Source organism: Protopterus annectens, chromosome 3.part1 (genome assembly GCF_019279795.1).
Source record: "Protopterus annectens isolate FY-2018-M chromosome 3.part1, PAN1.0, whole genome shotgun sequence".
NCBI classification, from domain to species: domain Eukaryota; kingdom Metazoa; phylum Chordata; order Ceratodontiformes; family Protopteridae; genus Protopterus; species Protopterus annectens.
The window spans coordinates 1,849,234,563-1,849,251,036 of record NC_056732.1 but is presented as its reverse complement, the minus strand read 5'-3'; the positions used below and the strand labels follow the sequence as shown (position 1 = coordinate 1,849,251,036).

At 36.6% G+C, this 16,474-nt stretch overlaps 1 protein-coding gene across 1 annotated transcript in view; it reads right to left on the bottom strand.

Moving 5' to 3' along the window:
- Window positions 1–16,474, bottom strand: part of LOC122797921 (zinc-binding protein A33-like) — a 243,187-nt gene that overhangs the window by 136,292 nt on the left and 90,421 nt on the right. The window contains exon 3 of the mRNA XM_044066439.1: window positions 11,080–11,313. Within this exon, the coding sequence (XP_043922374.1) occupies window positions 11,080–11,313 (234 nt within the window). The remainder of the gene's footprint in view (window positions 1–11,079; window positions 11,314–16,474) is intronic.

The window sequence follows — 16,474 nt, the reverse complement described above, 5'->3', positions numbered from 1 at the left end:
TCATAATATAAATAAGCTACAGGACTACCCTTTTTTAGCACACTGTTTCATAATGTAAATAAGCTATAGGGCTACCCCATTGTAACACCCTGCTTTATAATATAAACAAGCTACAGGACTACTCTATTGTAACACGCTGCATCATAATGTAAATAAACTATAAGCCTATGCTATTGTAACACACTGCATCATAATGCAAATAAGCTGTAGGACTACACTATTGTAACACTCTGCATCATAATGCAAAAAAGCTATAGAACTACCCCATTGCAATACACTGCATTTTAAAGTAAATAAGCTACAGGACTACCCTATTGTAATGCACTGCATCATTACGTAAATAAGCAATAGGACTACCCTATTGTAACACACTGCATCATCATATAAAAAGGCTACAGGACTACCCTATTGTAACACACTGCTTCATAATGTAAATAAGCTATAGGACTACCCTATTGTAACACACTGCCTCATAATTTAAATAAGCTACAGGACTAACCTACTGTAACACACTGCCTCATAATTTAAATAAGCTACAGGACTAACCTACTGTAACACACTGCTTCATAATGTAAATAAGCTATAGGACTACTGTAGTGTAGCACACTGAATCATAATGTAAATAAGATATAGAACTACCCCATTGTAACACACTGCATTTTAATGTAAATAAGCTACAGGACTACCCTATTGTAACACACTACATTATAATATAAATAAGCTATAGGACTTCTCTTTTGTAACACACTGCATCATAATGTAAATGAGCAATAGTACTACCCTCTTGTAACACACAGCATCATAATGCAAATAAGCTATAGGAATACCCTATTGTAACACACTGCATCATAATGTAAATTATCTATAGGGCTACCCTATTGTAACACACTGCATCATAATGTAAATGAGCTGTAGGTCTACACTATGTAACACACTGCTTCATAATATAAATAAGCTATAGGACTTTCCTATCGTAACGCACTGTTTCATAACGTAAATAAGTTATAGTGCTACCCTATGGTAACACACTGCATCATAATGTAAATGAGCTATCGGGCTACCATATTGTAACAAACTGCATAATAATGTAAATAAGCTATAGGGCTTCCCTATTGTGACATGCTGCATCATAATGTAAATTAGCTATAGGGCTACCCTATTGTGACACACTGCATCATAGTGTAAATCACCTATAGGAATACTCTATTGTAAATACTGCATTATAATGTAAATAAGCTATAAGACTTCCCTATTTTAACACCTGCATCATAATGTAAATAAGCTAAAGGAATACCCTATTGTAACGCCCTGCATCATTATATAAATAAGCTATAGGACTACCCTATTGTAACACACTGCATCATAATGTAAATAAGCTATAGGACTACCCTATAGTAACACTCTGCCTCATAATGTAAATAAGCTATAGGACTACCCTATAGTAACACACTGCTTCATAAGGTAAATAAGCTATAGGACTACCTTATTGTAACAAACTGTATCATAATTTAAATAAGCTGCATGACTGTGACCTTCTCTTTGTCCAGCCTAGTGAGAAGAATGTCTGTGTGTCTCACTATTGCATCAGCTATGACTAGGAAATTTGGTTTAGAAGTGTTTTACCTTGTGGTCTTGATTGCTGAGACACTGTCATACATGTTGTTATGTGTACTAGTGGATTCTGTTTATGTACCAGTATGTGATGGTTGTCTGCATTTGGGAGGTCTCTGGTCTTTTGTTAATCTCTTAGTGAGTACCTCTGCATATGTGGCTTTATGTGTCTTGACTTTATCTTTAAGAAAAGAGGTACGTGAGATGACAACCTTTTTGATGTTTTGCTTATTGTTACAAGAGAGGACTGACTCAAGTTTCATGGCATAGTGACATCTCTCACATAATGAATTTGATTGTTTTAGGAGCAGGTGGTTGTCAGTATACATGAGGCAATCACTACATTGCCTTAGGATGCCCATGTCAAGCAGGCTGGCTGGAAAAATGGTAGTAAACTGTCTGTTCATAGCAGCAGGGTATTTCCTGATTTGTGGAAGCCAAATGGAAAAATCTTTACTTTTTTCACTGGATTCTGGTACCTCAGCCTTCGCCTTCAATGGAATGAATTATTACAAACAAAACCAGTCATTAAATACACCAGTTAATCACATAATCAAACCATTAAACAATTAATTAAATTGAATAATTATTTGTCAAAGAACTCTCTCGTGGACCAATACTACATTGTAACAAAGAAATAGATAATATAGTTAACAATGTTAAATATCATATTTAAATCTCTAGATTTAACCCATTAGGATGTAAAGTTTTATAATTTACTATAAAATTTGATTCAATTCTTAGTAATTTTTTATGAAAATTAGAGTTTGCCCCCCCACCCCCCTCAGGCTTAGCCAAAATACTAAATATTAAATCTACATTATGAAAATGATTAGCAGGATAATTTTTATTGGGCAAGTGTTGATGTAAAATCCCTATATACTTCTATTTCTAACAAATGGGGGTTGGATGCAGTATTTAAGTTTCTGGGGGATGGACCTAGAACATCATTTATTATTTCTCTTTTGGAATTTTGCCTCACTCATATTTTTTTGAATTTGATGGAAAATATTATTTACAAAAGGAAGGCACAGCAATGGGTGCTAGTTTTGCTCCCTCCTATGCTATAATTTTCATGGGGTATTTTGAAAATCTGTTTTTGTATACTTCGACTTTTTTTCATAAAAATGTTATTGTGTATAAAAGATATATTGATGATTTGTTGTTTTTGTGTCAGGGTGATCCACTGGAGTTCAATGACTTTATATCTACTTTGAAATTGAATCCATGTGGCTTGGATTTCACTTATGTTGTGGATACAAGGTCCATCCAGTTTTTGGATATTAATTTCTATATTGGTTGTGATGGAAAAATTCATCATAAACCATTCCACAAGACAACGGCAGTCAATAATTTTTTGCATGCTACAAGTATGCATAGCACTGATTTAATAAACTCTTTACCTTTAGGAGAGTTCAGAAGAATTGCTGGTAATACATCAGAGGTTAGGAATATTAAAAGGGAATTTGATTTAATTTGTGAAAAATTAAAGAATAGGGGATATCAGTGGAATAATATTATGTCACATAGAAAAAAAGTGGAAAGAGATTTAAATTTGGGTTTTTTGGAATCTCATCCCTACTATAACAACCAGGAAAGTAAAAATAATAGAGGACTTTTAAAAACAACCTATAGGGGTAAAATTATTTCAGATGATGAGAATAAAATATTTTTCATCAATAGGTATTCCCTTTTTTCGTCTAGTCTGAAACGAATAGTCCAAGAACTATGGCCTATTATTATGGGTGATGATTTTCTTAAAACTATTATACCCAATAAGATTATTTTTTCCCATAGCAGGTGTAGTAACCTAAAGGAGTTGCTTAGATATAAAGGTAGGAGGGATAAAGTTAAAAATGCTGGTACTTTTGCTTGTGGACAGTGTAAGATATGTAAAAATATTGTAAATTTGGATGGCAGTGAAATAAAACGCATTAAGTATAATGCCATTGATTATTTTAATTGCAACTCATTTGGGGTAATTTATATAATTGGCTGTAATTGTGAGAATAAAAAATGGCATATAGGACAAACAAAAAGAAAGGTTAAATTGAGGGTTATGGAACACATGGGAGATATTAGGAATGCTAGATTGGATAGTCCAGTGGCTAATCATTTTCATAAGTACCATAATGGTGAATATGTAGATTTAATATTTAGTATTTTGGCTAAGCCTGAGGGGGGTGGGGGGGCAAACTCTAATTTTCATAAAAAATTACTAAGAATGGAATCAAATTTTATAGTAAATTATAAAACTTTACATCCTAATGGGTTAAATCTAGAGATTTAAATATGATATTTAACATTGTTAACTATATTATCTATTTCTTTGTTACAATGTAGTATTGGTCCATGAGAGAGTTCTTTGACAAATAATTATTCAATTTAATTAATTGTTTAATTGTTTGATTATGTGATTAACTGGTGTATTTAATGACTGGTTTTGTTTGTAATAATTCATTCCATTGAAGGCGAAGGCCGAGGTACCAGAATCCAGTGAAAAAAGTAAAGATTTTTCCAGTTGGCTGCTATTTTCGTTTGGTGTTTTTCTTATTGTGGTTTTCGAATTCTGATTTCTGGAAGGGCAAAAGATCAGATATTGCTCTGGGATTAGAAAGGGGATTTAAGACTATATAAGATTAGTGAATAAAGTGGGGCTTAGCTGAGATACCTGCAGTGCACAACTGAGTTGCCCAAAGAGCAGCAATAAAGCCTGAGAGGATTTCACTGAGTGTGCTCAGGGAAAAAATGTGATTCTAGATGTTTGCATCTATACAAGGCACCACTAACCCCCATTGCTTTGTGTGCACCTATGCCAAACTCTGAGCAGCCCACATTATTGAAAGTGCACTTAAATGAAAGTGCACATTTGTGAAAGCCAATTCACAGAATCAGAAAAAACAATAAAATAAACACAAAAAACACATTTTTGAAGGATGGCAAGCCCCCCCCCCCCTGCTCCCACAACCCCGCTACTTAAATATACTAACTCCGAGATCGCACTACAGTGGGGAAAAGAATATATTTCCTTATCCCCAGTGTGCCATGCTTCAGTGAATTGGCATTTGCAAAAGTGCACTTTCATTTAAATGCACTTTCGATAATGTGGGCTCGACTTTCTGTTTTTCAGAAAAGTGATTTTTTCGACAAACAGAAGTACACCTGACTAGAATATCATCAGTTATGCTGACCTTCATTTGCCCTTGAGCTGCAGTTGTAACTGCTCTGAAACACTTCAGGAAGTGATGACATCCCAAAAGATAATCTTAAAAATTTATAATAACCCAAGTGTATATTGAAAGTATATACTCTGGAACTGGGTTTATACTATTTCATCTGCCATATTTCCTGATTTGTATAAACCAATGAAAGGAATCTAACATTTGGCATAGTCACTATTATCTCTGAAGTTCTGTGAAGGGGATAATGCTCAGTTCAGCTTCACGTGTTAAGGTCTGGTCTTGGAAATTGCTATACATCCTGGAAGTTTCACTCAGAGGGTTAAGGTTATTTATTTATTTATTTATTTGCAGTTTGATTACCGGGGCTGGGCTGAATTGACCCATTTTCAGTGGAGGCCCGGGGAGAACAGCTCCAAGATGCATTATACAATTTAGATACAACTGACATTAATATTAAAGATAATTGTAGAATAGTTACTCATAAATGCATTCAATATCATGTACAGTTAACAAATTAATTAAGCTTGAAGGTAGGGATCATACAGTTTCATTTGAGGAAAACAGATATGTGTTAGCTGTGGAAACAGTTTGCATACAAACCTTTTAAGAAAATGTAAATACGTTTTATATACACACATCAACAGTAGAATGCTATTTACAATATTTACAAGGTTGGGCTGTGTGAGGGTAGCTGTAGGAGTTGTTGAGAACTTAGAGAGAAGCTATAGAAATTGTCGAGAGCTTAGATAGGCTCATAGGAAGATAACTATGAGAGTTGTAGAGCTTGAGAACCAGAGTGAGAACCCCCTTGGATTAGGTTGGGTTATGATTGGTTAATATATTTTTTCTTGTAGTCTTGGGTTTTGATCCCTTAGTTTATCTCTGCAAAATATGTTGTCTATAAGCAAGTTACTTAACCAGGTTGTGCTCCCATGTTGCCCCTGAAAAGAGACACTTCTATCCCATTTGTTAGTTCAGGTATCATTTAAATGTACAAAAATACAATATTGTCTTTGTGTAAGTCTAGAAGTGTTCCCATATTAAAGCAGGCCTTCACAGACTGCATACGGTTTCAGATCTTCTTCTTCTTCTTTCAGATTTTCCTGGTTAGGGGTCGCCACAGCGTAACAACGGACCACAGAATGAATGGCAGTGGAGTTTTAGTTATAGAGGTGCATAGAAACTTACAGACTTTTGGTATTATTAGGAAATACTTCAGACATGGTTAAGTTAGTTTGTTTTGGACTGATATGCATAGTCATGGCAGTGCAGTCTTCAGAAGGCAGTACAGGCACTTGGCTATGAGTACAGAAGTCAGGGCAAATATCCAGCATTCCTGAATATTAATTATACTATTCAGGAGGAAAAAATATGAATGCAGAGAACTGTTTCAGTTTATCAGCACTGTTACTGGAAACAGTATTCGGATATTGTTGACATCTACTTTCACTGTGCATAATAAAGTATTCTTAATTGAACTACAGAATGTGAAGACTATTTTGAAATGTACAAGATTTGGCCCATAAAGGACAGATTGGCACCTGTTCAGCACAGTTATTGGTAACTTACAGATAAAGACATTCATTCCAGCCTCATCCTAGTTTCTTCCAGTTGTTTCCAGCTCATTCCAGTATTAAATAGTAACATCAATTCTTTCACTGTTTGCTTACCCAATATACACCTAAACAGTTATGACATTGCCCTGCTTTACTAGTTTTATTATGCAATTTACCCATTCTGTTTACTCTTTATGTTTGATTATAACTCATTTTGTTTTTCTGTGTGACAGCTCTTGCTCTATTCTATCCTTAAACCCAATGGGTGCTCTTCTTAGAGGGTAACACCTCTTAAATGTCTCAGATGAAATCTTTATGCGCTTTTCAGACTGCAGACTCCCTAATCATTCAATCAGATCAGCATACGTCTACAAAATGCAATCTGTATTCAGAGCAGCACACTTTGTACTTTGTGACTTACACTTCTACACTTGTACTGAAGTGGTAATCACATTGTTTTATTACATGTGCTTGCTAAATTGTTTTTTTTTTCACCAATAAAACATGCTATTGTGCACTATTCACTAACATTCATACTCTTAAGATTTAACAGTGGACTATACTGTGTTAGCCTCCGAACTGCTCAAACAATTATGCTGACTGGCTGTATGACTACTTTATAGACCCCCTTTGCACACCTACTTGGAACAATGTCACAGTCTGTCTCTATATGCCTTTAGCATTAACAATCTGACTAACAGTTAACTTAAATGTTCTCACACATTGCTGCAGAGAAGTGAGTCATTTTGCTTCAGAACTGCATGAATTCTCTCCACAGTACCAAGTGTTTTAATGTATTTTAGCTCCAAATTTCTAGTTGTCTTAACTGAACATATATGGATGCTGGTAAAATAGTTCCTACTTCCACAGATCTTGCAAATAAATACTTCATAGCATGCATTTTCATACTTTAGTCATAACATTTATACAGAGTATGGTTTCATTTGCTGATTTGTTACCATGTACCATGTGACTATCTGAATTTTGTTTTTATTTATTTACTTATTTATTTTCATTTGTACAGTGTTTCACAATCACAGTCCTTATTTTGCACAATTCCAACTTCTTACCATAGCCAGCTTTAGACACCAGCGAACCCTGCTGTTGTTGGGGCCCCCAAACATGGCAAGTTTTCTTATATTATTATTTGGGTATTTATCAAACCAAAGAAGCTAGTATAGCAATTTTATTTACTTAATAAACAAAGTGAGTAAGAATAACTCTTATTTATACCTCATTTAAAATTCAAAGATATATCTGTTATAGTTCATAGGTGTTTACTAGGCTAACTACCACATGGGCCTTTTTAAGCCTAGACATGCATCCCAAATCTCTGACAAGTACTGATACCCTTGGTAAGTGTAAGTAGGGGCTTGGGAGATGAAATATTTGCAAGCAGGGGCCTGGGAGATGAACCATTTACAGGTTGCCTGGGTCCATTACAGACATAGGTGCCAAACCAGAGATGTATGTCCTGTTCCCCATGCAATTGGGCAAGTTACACTTGAACAGGCTTCACATGGATGGGGAGTCTGTTCCAGAGATGGGTAGTCATAGTCTCTGAGACAAACACCTGTCTCTCTAGCAGGTCCTATTTATATCACAGGCAAGGTTTAAGTCTTTAGAATGGGTAATTTTGGTGCTGTTTTCTTTGTGGGTATACAGGAGGTCTGTCAGTGTGGGGGCTGACAATGCCTTGTATGCCAGGTATAGATCTCCCCTCAAAAGCCTGTAGGAGACAGAATACAGGGATAGGGGCTTGAGGCAGTCTGCATAGGACATGTTACTTATGCTCTCTATTATTTTAGTGAGGAACCTCTGTGGATGTTTCAGTTGTTGGATATGCCTGGTTAGGTACATATCAGACAGAGCATTGTACTCAATGACAGGTCTGATGAATGCCGAGTACAATGAAACAATGACTTTCCTGGAACTAGATGCATTACCTTTGTTTATAAGTTGCGCAACATAGAATGAATTCCTCACTACTGTAGACACATGATAGTCAAATGCTAGATTGCTGTCTATGTGTGTGTCCCTAAGTCCCCTGACTAGTGGATCAACTCTAAGGGGTGTGTTGTCAATATGATAGTTACCAGGGATAGATGACTCCCAAAGGATACTATTATGCATTTCCTGGCATTTAGTTTTAGTCCATGGCTCTGACACCAGTTGTTTGTCTGTGTCAGCCCTCTCTGGAGAAAATTTGTGTCAGTGTGGGATTCAATGACAGTTTCTAATTTGCAGTCATCTGCAAATTTAGTCAGACAGACAACCTTTGACACTTACCTTGACTTCAGAGAAGTAAATGCCAATAAGGAGCATTCCAAGGACCAATCCCTAGGGACTCCACTTGTGAGTGGCCTCTTTGTAGAGGTGGGCTCCCCAATTCTAAATTCTTGGGTCCTATCTGTGAGCCAGTTGGCTGTCCACCGGGTGACATATGGATTTGTATCTAACCTCTTGACCTTTGTCAACAAAGGCCGAGTGGGGTATTGTGTCAAATGCCTTGGCCAGGTCAAGGTAGGCAGTGTGAACTATTTTGCCATGATCCATTGCTTTAGTAACCTTCTCAAAGAAGTCCATCAGGTTGAGTAGGGATGACCTGCCATTGATGAAACCATATTGGGTTGGATCCTATGTCTCTAGGTTTACTATATCACTATTTATCATTTCCATGATAATTCTTTTCATGGCTTTACATATAAGACTAGTGAGACTTATAAGTCTGTAGTTTCCAGGGTCTATAGAAGGTCCACCTTTGTGCAGAGGAATGACTGTTGCTGTTCTCCATTCTTGAGGAGCAAAGCCTGTTTGGAGGCTACAGTTAAATAGCAATTCCTGATAGGTCATGTTTCATGCTATTTAGAAGGCATCCTGCGATATTGTCTGGGCCCATTGATGCAGTGTTCTTGGTCTTAGAGAGGGCATTAAGGACCTGTTCCCTAGTGATAGTACGGGGAGTTATATTTGATTATATTTCCTGAGGAAAGGCTGAGGGGGGAGAGGGGTAACATTGGAGTTGAATTTATCAGCCAGGAGGTATGCTCTATCTTCTGGCTCAGTACATGTGGCTCCATTTACAATGAGCTCTGCACACAATTGTGTGTTGCCTTTGAGGCTGCAGGCATAGTAACAGTGTTTTGCCAAGTAACAGGCTTTGTCAAATAAAAGGCTTCAGAATTTCATTAAATATATTCTCACTGACACAATGTCTTTGACTAAGCTAAATCATGCTGATGGGCACTCCAGCCTCTAAAACTAAAATCATAGCCAGCTTTAGGCACCTATAATACATGTGGCTGCAGAGGGCCCTGCTGATCATCCTTGAAATTGTGGGGGCCCTGCAAAAGCCGCTGCTTTTTCCGGAAAAGTAAGGAGAAAAAAGATTATTCATTTTCTGATTACATTCTTTATTCGATGCAGGGTTTTGATATGACCCAACATGAGAAAGGTAAGTCCTGGAGATCAGCACGCCACAGCAAACAGTCTCTGAGCTTACCTGGGATTTTAGGAAGAGCAGACGCTCCTGATCTTCAGGGATGGTTTTCTCATTCAGGCACTTTTATAAATACTGGCAGGACATCAGCTACTTTAACTCAACTTTGCTCAAGAAGTCAGGGTCAAACCAAAAATAATTCCAAATTAAAGGTCCAAAACCAGGAAGACTTTTCAAATATTACTCAAATTAACTTTAAAAAATGTAATAGAATAACAATTTCTGCATGAATTTTTAGACAATAAGAAGTACAACACTCTGATGCCTCAATGTATTGACTGTCTGTCCTAAATAATCAAATGTCTTACAAGGTACAGTGCAAAATTCTGAGGCAAAATCAGGGGCTGTGACAGGTATACATCACCCCTCAATGAAGTAAAAAAAGTGATTTACCCTGCTGCTGCTTGCCAACTGCTAAACAACTCTAGTGTGGCAGCATTAATGTTGCACAATACATTGTGTGTGTGTGTGTGTGTGTGTGTGTGTGTGTGTGTGTGTGTGTGTGTGTGTGTGTGTGTGTGTGTCTGCGTGTGTATACGGGGCTGTGTGTGTTTGTGTGTGTGTGTGTGTGTGTGTGTGTGTGTGTGTGTGTGTGTGTGTGTGTGTGTGTGTGTGTGTGTGTGTGTGTGTGTGTGTGTGTGTGTGTGTGTGTGTGTGTGTGTTTGTGTGTGTGTGTGTGTGTGTGTGTGTGTGTGTGTGTGGGGATGAAACAGTAAGTAGTATCTAAGGCACCATTTCACCTAAGTCTAGCCCCGTACATAGATCTGTAATGAATCATCATTGCAATTAAGTATCAATCACTGTTAATTTCCCTTTGTGAGATAGACCAACATAGTGTGGTATGCAGGCCTGTCATAATGTAAGCACATTGCACCTAAAACTATGCAGCATGAACTAAAAGGGTCCTTATGAATGGTGTAGTGACAGAGTAAGACTGGAAGTGTCCAGGGGTTGCCCTGCTTGACATTTGCTGGGGGCCCACAAAATGCTAATACTGGCCTTGCTCCTCATTCATGCTTTTAAGCTGGCTGTTAAAAAGTTCACTTGTTTTGCATCCAAAAATGGCTCTTTCTGTTCTAAATCCTACTCCATTGTGTGAACCTCTCTAGTGACAGGGTGACACACTTCTAGTGTAATCTCAGGTGAGTCCTCAAAGTGAACAAGATCACGTAGTCTCTAGTGATTTCTTTAATGAATTAAGTACAAAAAATACAACTATAATATCTCTTACTGTCAGACAAAGCAAGGGGTCTTCCTGCTTCATTTTTGCCTGGATCTCAGATATCTGACTCTGAACTTCATTCTTCATCTCCTCAAATTTTCTTATCTTTTCCATCATCTTTCCCAGAATTTTTCCTAACTCCTCCTTAAGCTGTTGCATCATCTGGAGCTCCTTCTCATGAAGAAACTGGTGCATCTTGGCAAACTCCGATTTAATGTGCTGCTCCAAACTTTTGGCTTCATTCTGAAAGACAGCAAGTTAAATTTTAGACATTAACACTGGTTTGATGTCATGTGGCATTCAGGTATGTCAGACAGACAGACAATCTTGGACAAAGCATATCTTTTTAGTTTAGTCATTTTTATTCTTTCTTGGACCAAATGAGTAAAGATAAATGCCTGAATACAGTGGAATAGAAAAGATGTTGCAAATATGCAATGAATACCAGCAAAATATGTTTTTATAGTATTTACCTTTTGTATATAATTTGTATATCCAGTCATGGTCATGTGAATGCACTATACCCAGCTGAGTGCATATCAAAATATCGCATACAGAGAGTTGGGCAGAACTCAGTTAATCATAAATAAATCATCATTAAGCCCCAACCACATGAAGCACTAAATTATACACAAATATAATGCTTTCTGGGGGCAAGCCGCCTGTACCCCACACCCCCTGTACCTCTTTATATATGAGCTCCGGGACTAAGTAGTTATGCAAATAAGGGAAAACTTCCTTACTGTACAGCCGTGTGATCCAATACACTAGACATCAGTAAAATGCACAAAAGCATTTTATTGCAATTGACCAGGTCAAGAAAACAGATTTTGGAGAATAAGGAGCTAGAATGGCAAATATTACTAGACTCATTATGTTTGAATGAACATTGCAATATAGCTTGTGTCCTGAAACACTTTTCACTTCATTTTATTTTACTTTAATAGTAATTTGTAGTAACATATACTTTTCACTACTTTTAAGACTTACACTTAGCAAGGCTTCCAACTATAGTTGCAGGTAATGATTTCACTAGATACTTTTTTACAAACACTTTTCTATAAACATTTTTATATGCAGACCTGTTATGCATTGTTTTTAGACTGCTTTTATTGTGTATATATTTCTTACACACTTCCATCCTTTTAATGCACATTTGCTTGAGGTACAAACTGCTGATGCATCAATGTTTTATGGTTTCCAACTGTTTTAAAAGTATGAAACTACACACTTTTGAGAATGCTCCTAAACAGAGCTTTCATTCCCTGAATTTACTTTTGCAAGAAATGCTGTTAACACACCTTCATTGTGATTGCATTACTAATTGTGTTGTATAAAAACTTGACTCTGACACTGCATTTTACTTTTGCCTCTGATGAAGCTGTAGTTTTAACCACAGCGAAAACGCTTGTTTTAATAATAAAGTGCGTTAAGGTTCAAGTTTTTTTCTGACTTCAGTGTGGCTTTATACGAGCAAGTGGATTTCAGTTTCAGTGTTGAAGCTTGTACTGCAAACAGCCTTCACAATAAGGACTTTAACATTTTTTACTGCTTTTGTGCATTTTACTGGTTTCCGTTTGTTTGCTTTAACAATACACTGGACATGGTCAGTAAAAATACAATGTCCTTATGGGGAGATTTTATCAGGAGGCAAGCCCCCCTCTACACTTTCACCCTGAATTTCTAAGTCTACTAAAATTAGGATCTCACTACAGTGGGGAAACAGAATTCCCTATCCATAATTAAGCATAATTCCACTGCTTTAAATTTAAAGATTCCAGTTAACAGCGTTCTGATAAAATAGGACATTCAGTCATTTTTATAACAAGTTGTGAATTTGACTATCTGGATGTAATATGCTCAACCTTAGACAGAAACCTGCATAAATATATTCCAACATGATATCCCCAACTTTTTTTATGGAAAAGCAATTGCTGATTTTCAGTAGCTCAACAGGTAGGATGCTTACCTTTGGTGCTAGACGATCAGAATGCTGTGTGTTCTATTCCCACAACTATTAGATGGACTGATATTCCAGTACTGACACTGCAGTTCAGTATAACAGGGGTGCTGCTTTCATGAGTGTGTTGTCTTTGAATGGGTATAATAAACTGGGGTCCCATCTGCCTGTGTTGATAGTGGCTTAGGCAAACATAAAAGTTCCCATAGAACAAGGAGATACTTTATTTATATGTAAAACTCCTTTATTCTGTTTATATTTCAACAATATTAACAATATTTTCCAAATTTTAAATCTTTAATTTTACGAACACTAACATCTTTTAGTACTACACATCCTTTACTCCACAGCCATCTTTTATTTTTTATTTCAGCAAATACATTGTCATTGTTATTTTTATTATACATGTCATCATATCTTTTTTCTACATCACCCATACTGTTACCATCAACATCCTATCCCATATGTCAACTTCACATTTTTTTTAATTTTCTTATTTCTTATGCAATATTATTTCCATGTTTATATTTCAAAAACCTTGTCATGTATTTTCATTCTGATTTTTTTCCAAAAGTCTTCATTCTTTTTATAGTCCAAAAATAATACTTTCCCCAGAATTCATGAAGCTTGCGCCAGGTGCAGGCGTAGCATCGGTGATCTAACACCAAATATGGCCGCGGAGCGATTCAGGTACGAGCTGTTTCCACGTACACTACCTGTGTACGCTATGCCCGCACAGCTCCTGGCACCTGTATGCTAATCACCCCATGCGCAACAGTGTAGCATGCAAATGAAGGTATATAGCAATTCAGGAAGTGGTGCAGGTGTAGTGTAAGCATACAGAAATGTAAACCGAAAAAAAAAAACGGTTTACATTTTTCAAACATAAAATTGGAGCTATGACAGCGGACCAAACTCAGGTATTATACTGTTACTATATGCCAATGGCTAAATATATAGCCATTGGCATAAAACAAAATGCACAAAATATGAAAAAGCACATTTAATATGCCATTGAGAGCGACTAAAAGTGCTAAATTAGGGCATGCAAAAGGGAGGCAAAGGAATATAAAAAATATAGAATAAAACTGCAATGAAACACATATCACATTTTAAAAAAAAAAAACAAATGTGTCCAAGCCCAGGAGGAGGATCTCTCTGCAATGATGATGTCTTCACTCAAAATATGTAAAAAAGCAGCACCTTTTATTTCCACAGTACCAAAACAACACCAACAAGTAAATCCAAGCGCTTTCGCTCGGTTATTACCGAGCTTCTTCAGAGTTACAAATATTTTGTAGTACCATTGAAATGTGTTAAATACTTAACCAAAGATCACATGACATCCCCACCCCCCTCCAATGTACCACCCCCACTAAATTTAAAAAAAATATGTGACATAAAACATATTGTAAAATCTGCTGTTTAAAAATACATTGTGCAAAAAATGTCCAACATATGTTACAATTACTTAAAAACCTAACAAATAAATTAAACTCTCAACCTCCGTATAAAATCCCATTTAAGATATGGGATGTGTCTGTACTAACTATCTAACCAGGGACTTAAACCTAATGGTGCCTCCGTTAATGTTGTTACAAAACAATATCTGATAGTAAGTATTATTATAACCGTGCCTTCCGTAATTTGAGCACACTACTAATATTTAAGGCTTCATTTAACCCAGGTGGTCTCACTGCATCTAGCCTTAACTGCCAAAATAATTCCCGGTACTCCAGTCCGGTTTCCCAATTACCCCCTCGTGGGTCCGGTGTCACTTGTTCTAGAATGTTAAATTTAAGCTCCATTTTTTCACATACTTGGGAATGCTTAAAAAAGGCATTGTTTTCTTTACCTTTACTAACGTCATATTGATGTTCATACACTCTTCTTCTAAATTTTCTAGAGGGGATAGAAATAGTCTCCTGATTCAGCATAAAGGCACATTGCTTACAGAAACTGCACCTGTGTGTACCCATCTTAACTCTACTAGGTCTATTGTTAGATACCCTATTTTTTTCGAAGAGCTCCTTTAAGTTCACACCTCTCTTTCAAACAAAACGTGGTGTCGGTGGAATAAATTGTCTTATCTCATCATGTACAGATAATATAGGCCAATATTTCAAAATGACCTGTTCTATTACTTGGGAATTGGAGGAAAACGTATGTACAAAACTGCTCTTAAAATCCGAACAGTTACTATTTGTTACCTGTTCTACACTAATTACCCCAGTCCCCAACAAAGGGTAATATTTTGAATCTCTTTTCTCGATGACTTTATTTATTATTTATTTTATTTTACATTTGTTAACCGGGCTGGTCTAACTGGATACATATCCGTTTTCAGTAGAGGCCCGAGGAGAAAAGCTCCAATACACAATAGAAGTACATATTTAAATTGCAAGATTCAAAGTATTGTTACAACAAGAGAATACAGCTTACATATGCAGGAATGAAAATTTACATAGATGTTATATAAGACTAAAGGACAGACAGGAAATTATACACAGAACATTGATTTCATTAAAGATACTGAAAAATAGACTGAAATCAGAGATTTTCCTTATTACTAAAAGGAAAGAGAAATTTTAGAGATCTGCAATTAGGGAAATGGGCTAGGGAAGTGGACCTAGAAGTAATGAGATATGTAGTTAGTCAGGTTCTCGACATGGGCATGTCCATTGTGTGGAGAGATATTCTTTAAGGTTAGCTTTGAAATGATAGAGCGAAGAAGTAAGTCTAAGGTTGTTTGGCAGGGAGTTCCACTGCTTGCCAATGGAATTTGCATAAAGGGCATCCCCACCTGAGTTTTTTGCTTTAATGGTTAGGATCTGGATGCTGTTTGATGATCGGAGACTGTTGAGGTTAGTATATGGAGTTAGAATTTTGCACAGTGAGGGAGTTCTATCAGGATGGTTGATTATTTTATAAGCTTCAAGAGTTGGCTAAGTTTGAGGAGATTTGGCAGTTCCAACCAGCCAAGTCTTCGCAGATTAAGGCAATGATGGGTTCGATAAGGGGAACCTGTAATAAATCTGGCAATGTGGTTATAGGCAAGAGAGAGCATGTTAAGTTCACGTTTATTGAGAAAAGAGAGGATCGGGGAAGCATAGAGGAGGGAAGAGAGGAGATGGGTGCGAGCAATAGTTAATTTGGTAGTGGGAGTTAGGAAGTTTTTAATTCTGTACATAGATCCTAGTTTTTGTTAACAGACTTTACTGTTTGGGTAATGTGTATGTCAAATTTGAGCTTATGATCAATAGTGATACCTAGCAGTTTGGTACTGGTGACAGGAGTTATGAGGGTCCCATTAGTGGATTTAATATGAAAGGTTGTGTTGTTAGTGTTTGGGAGTTCTTTACCTAGAGGTGAGAAGACGTTGGGGAAGAAAAGTAATAGTTTGGTTTTAGCTGGGTTAAGTAGAAGTTTTAAGTCAGTGAACCA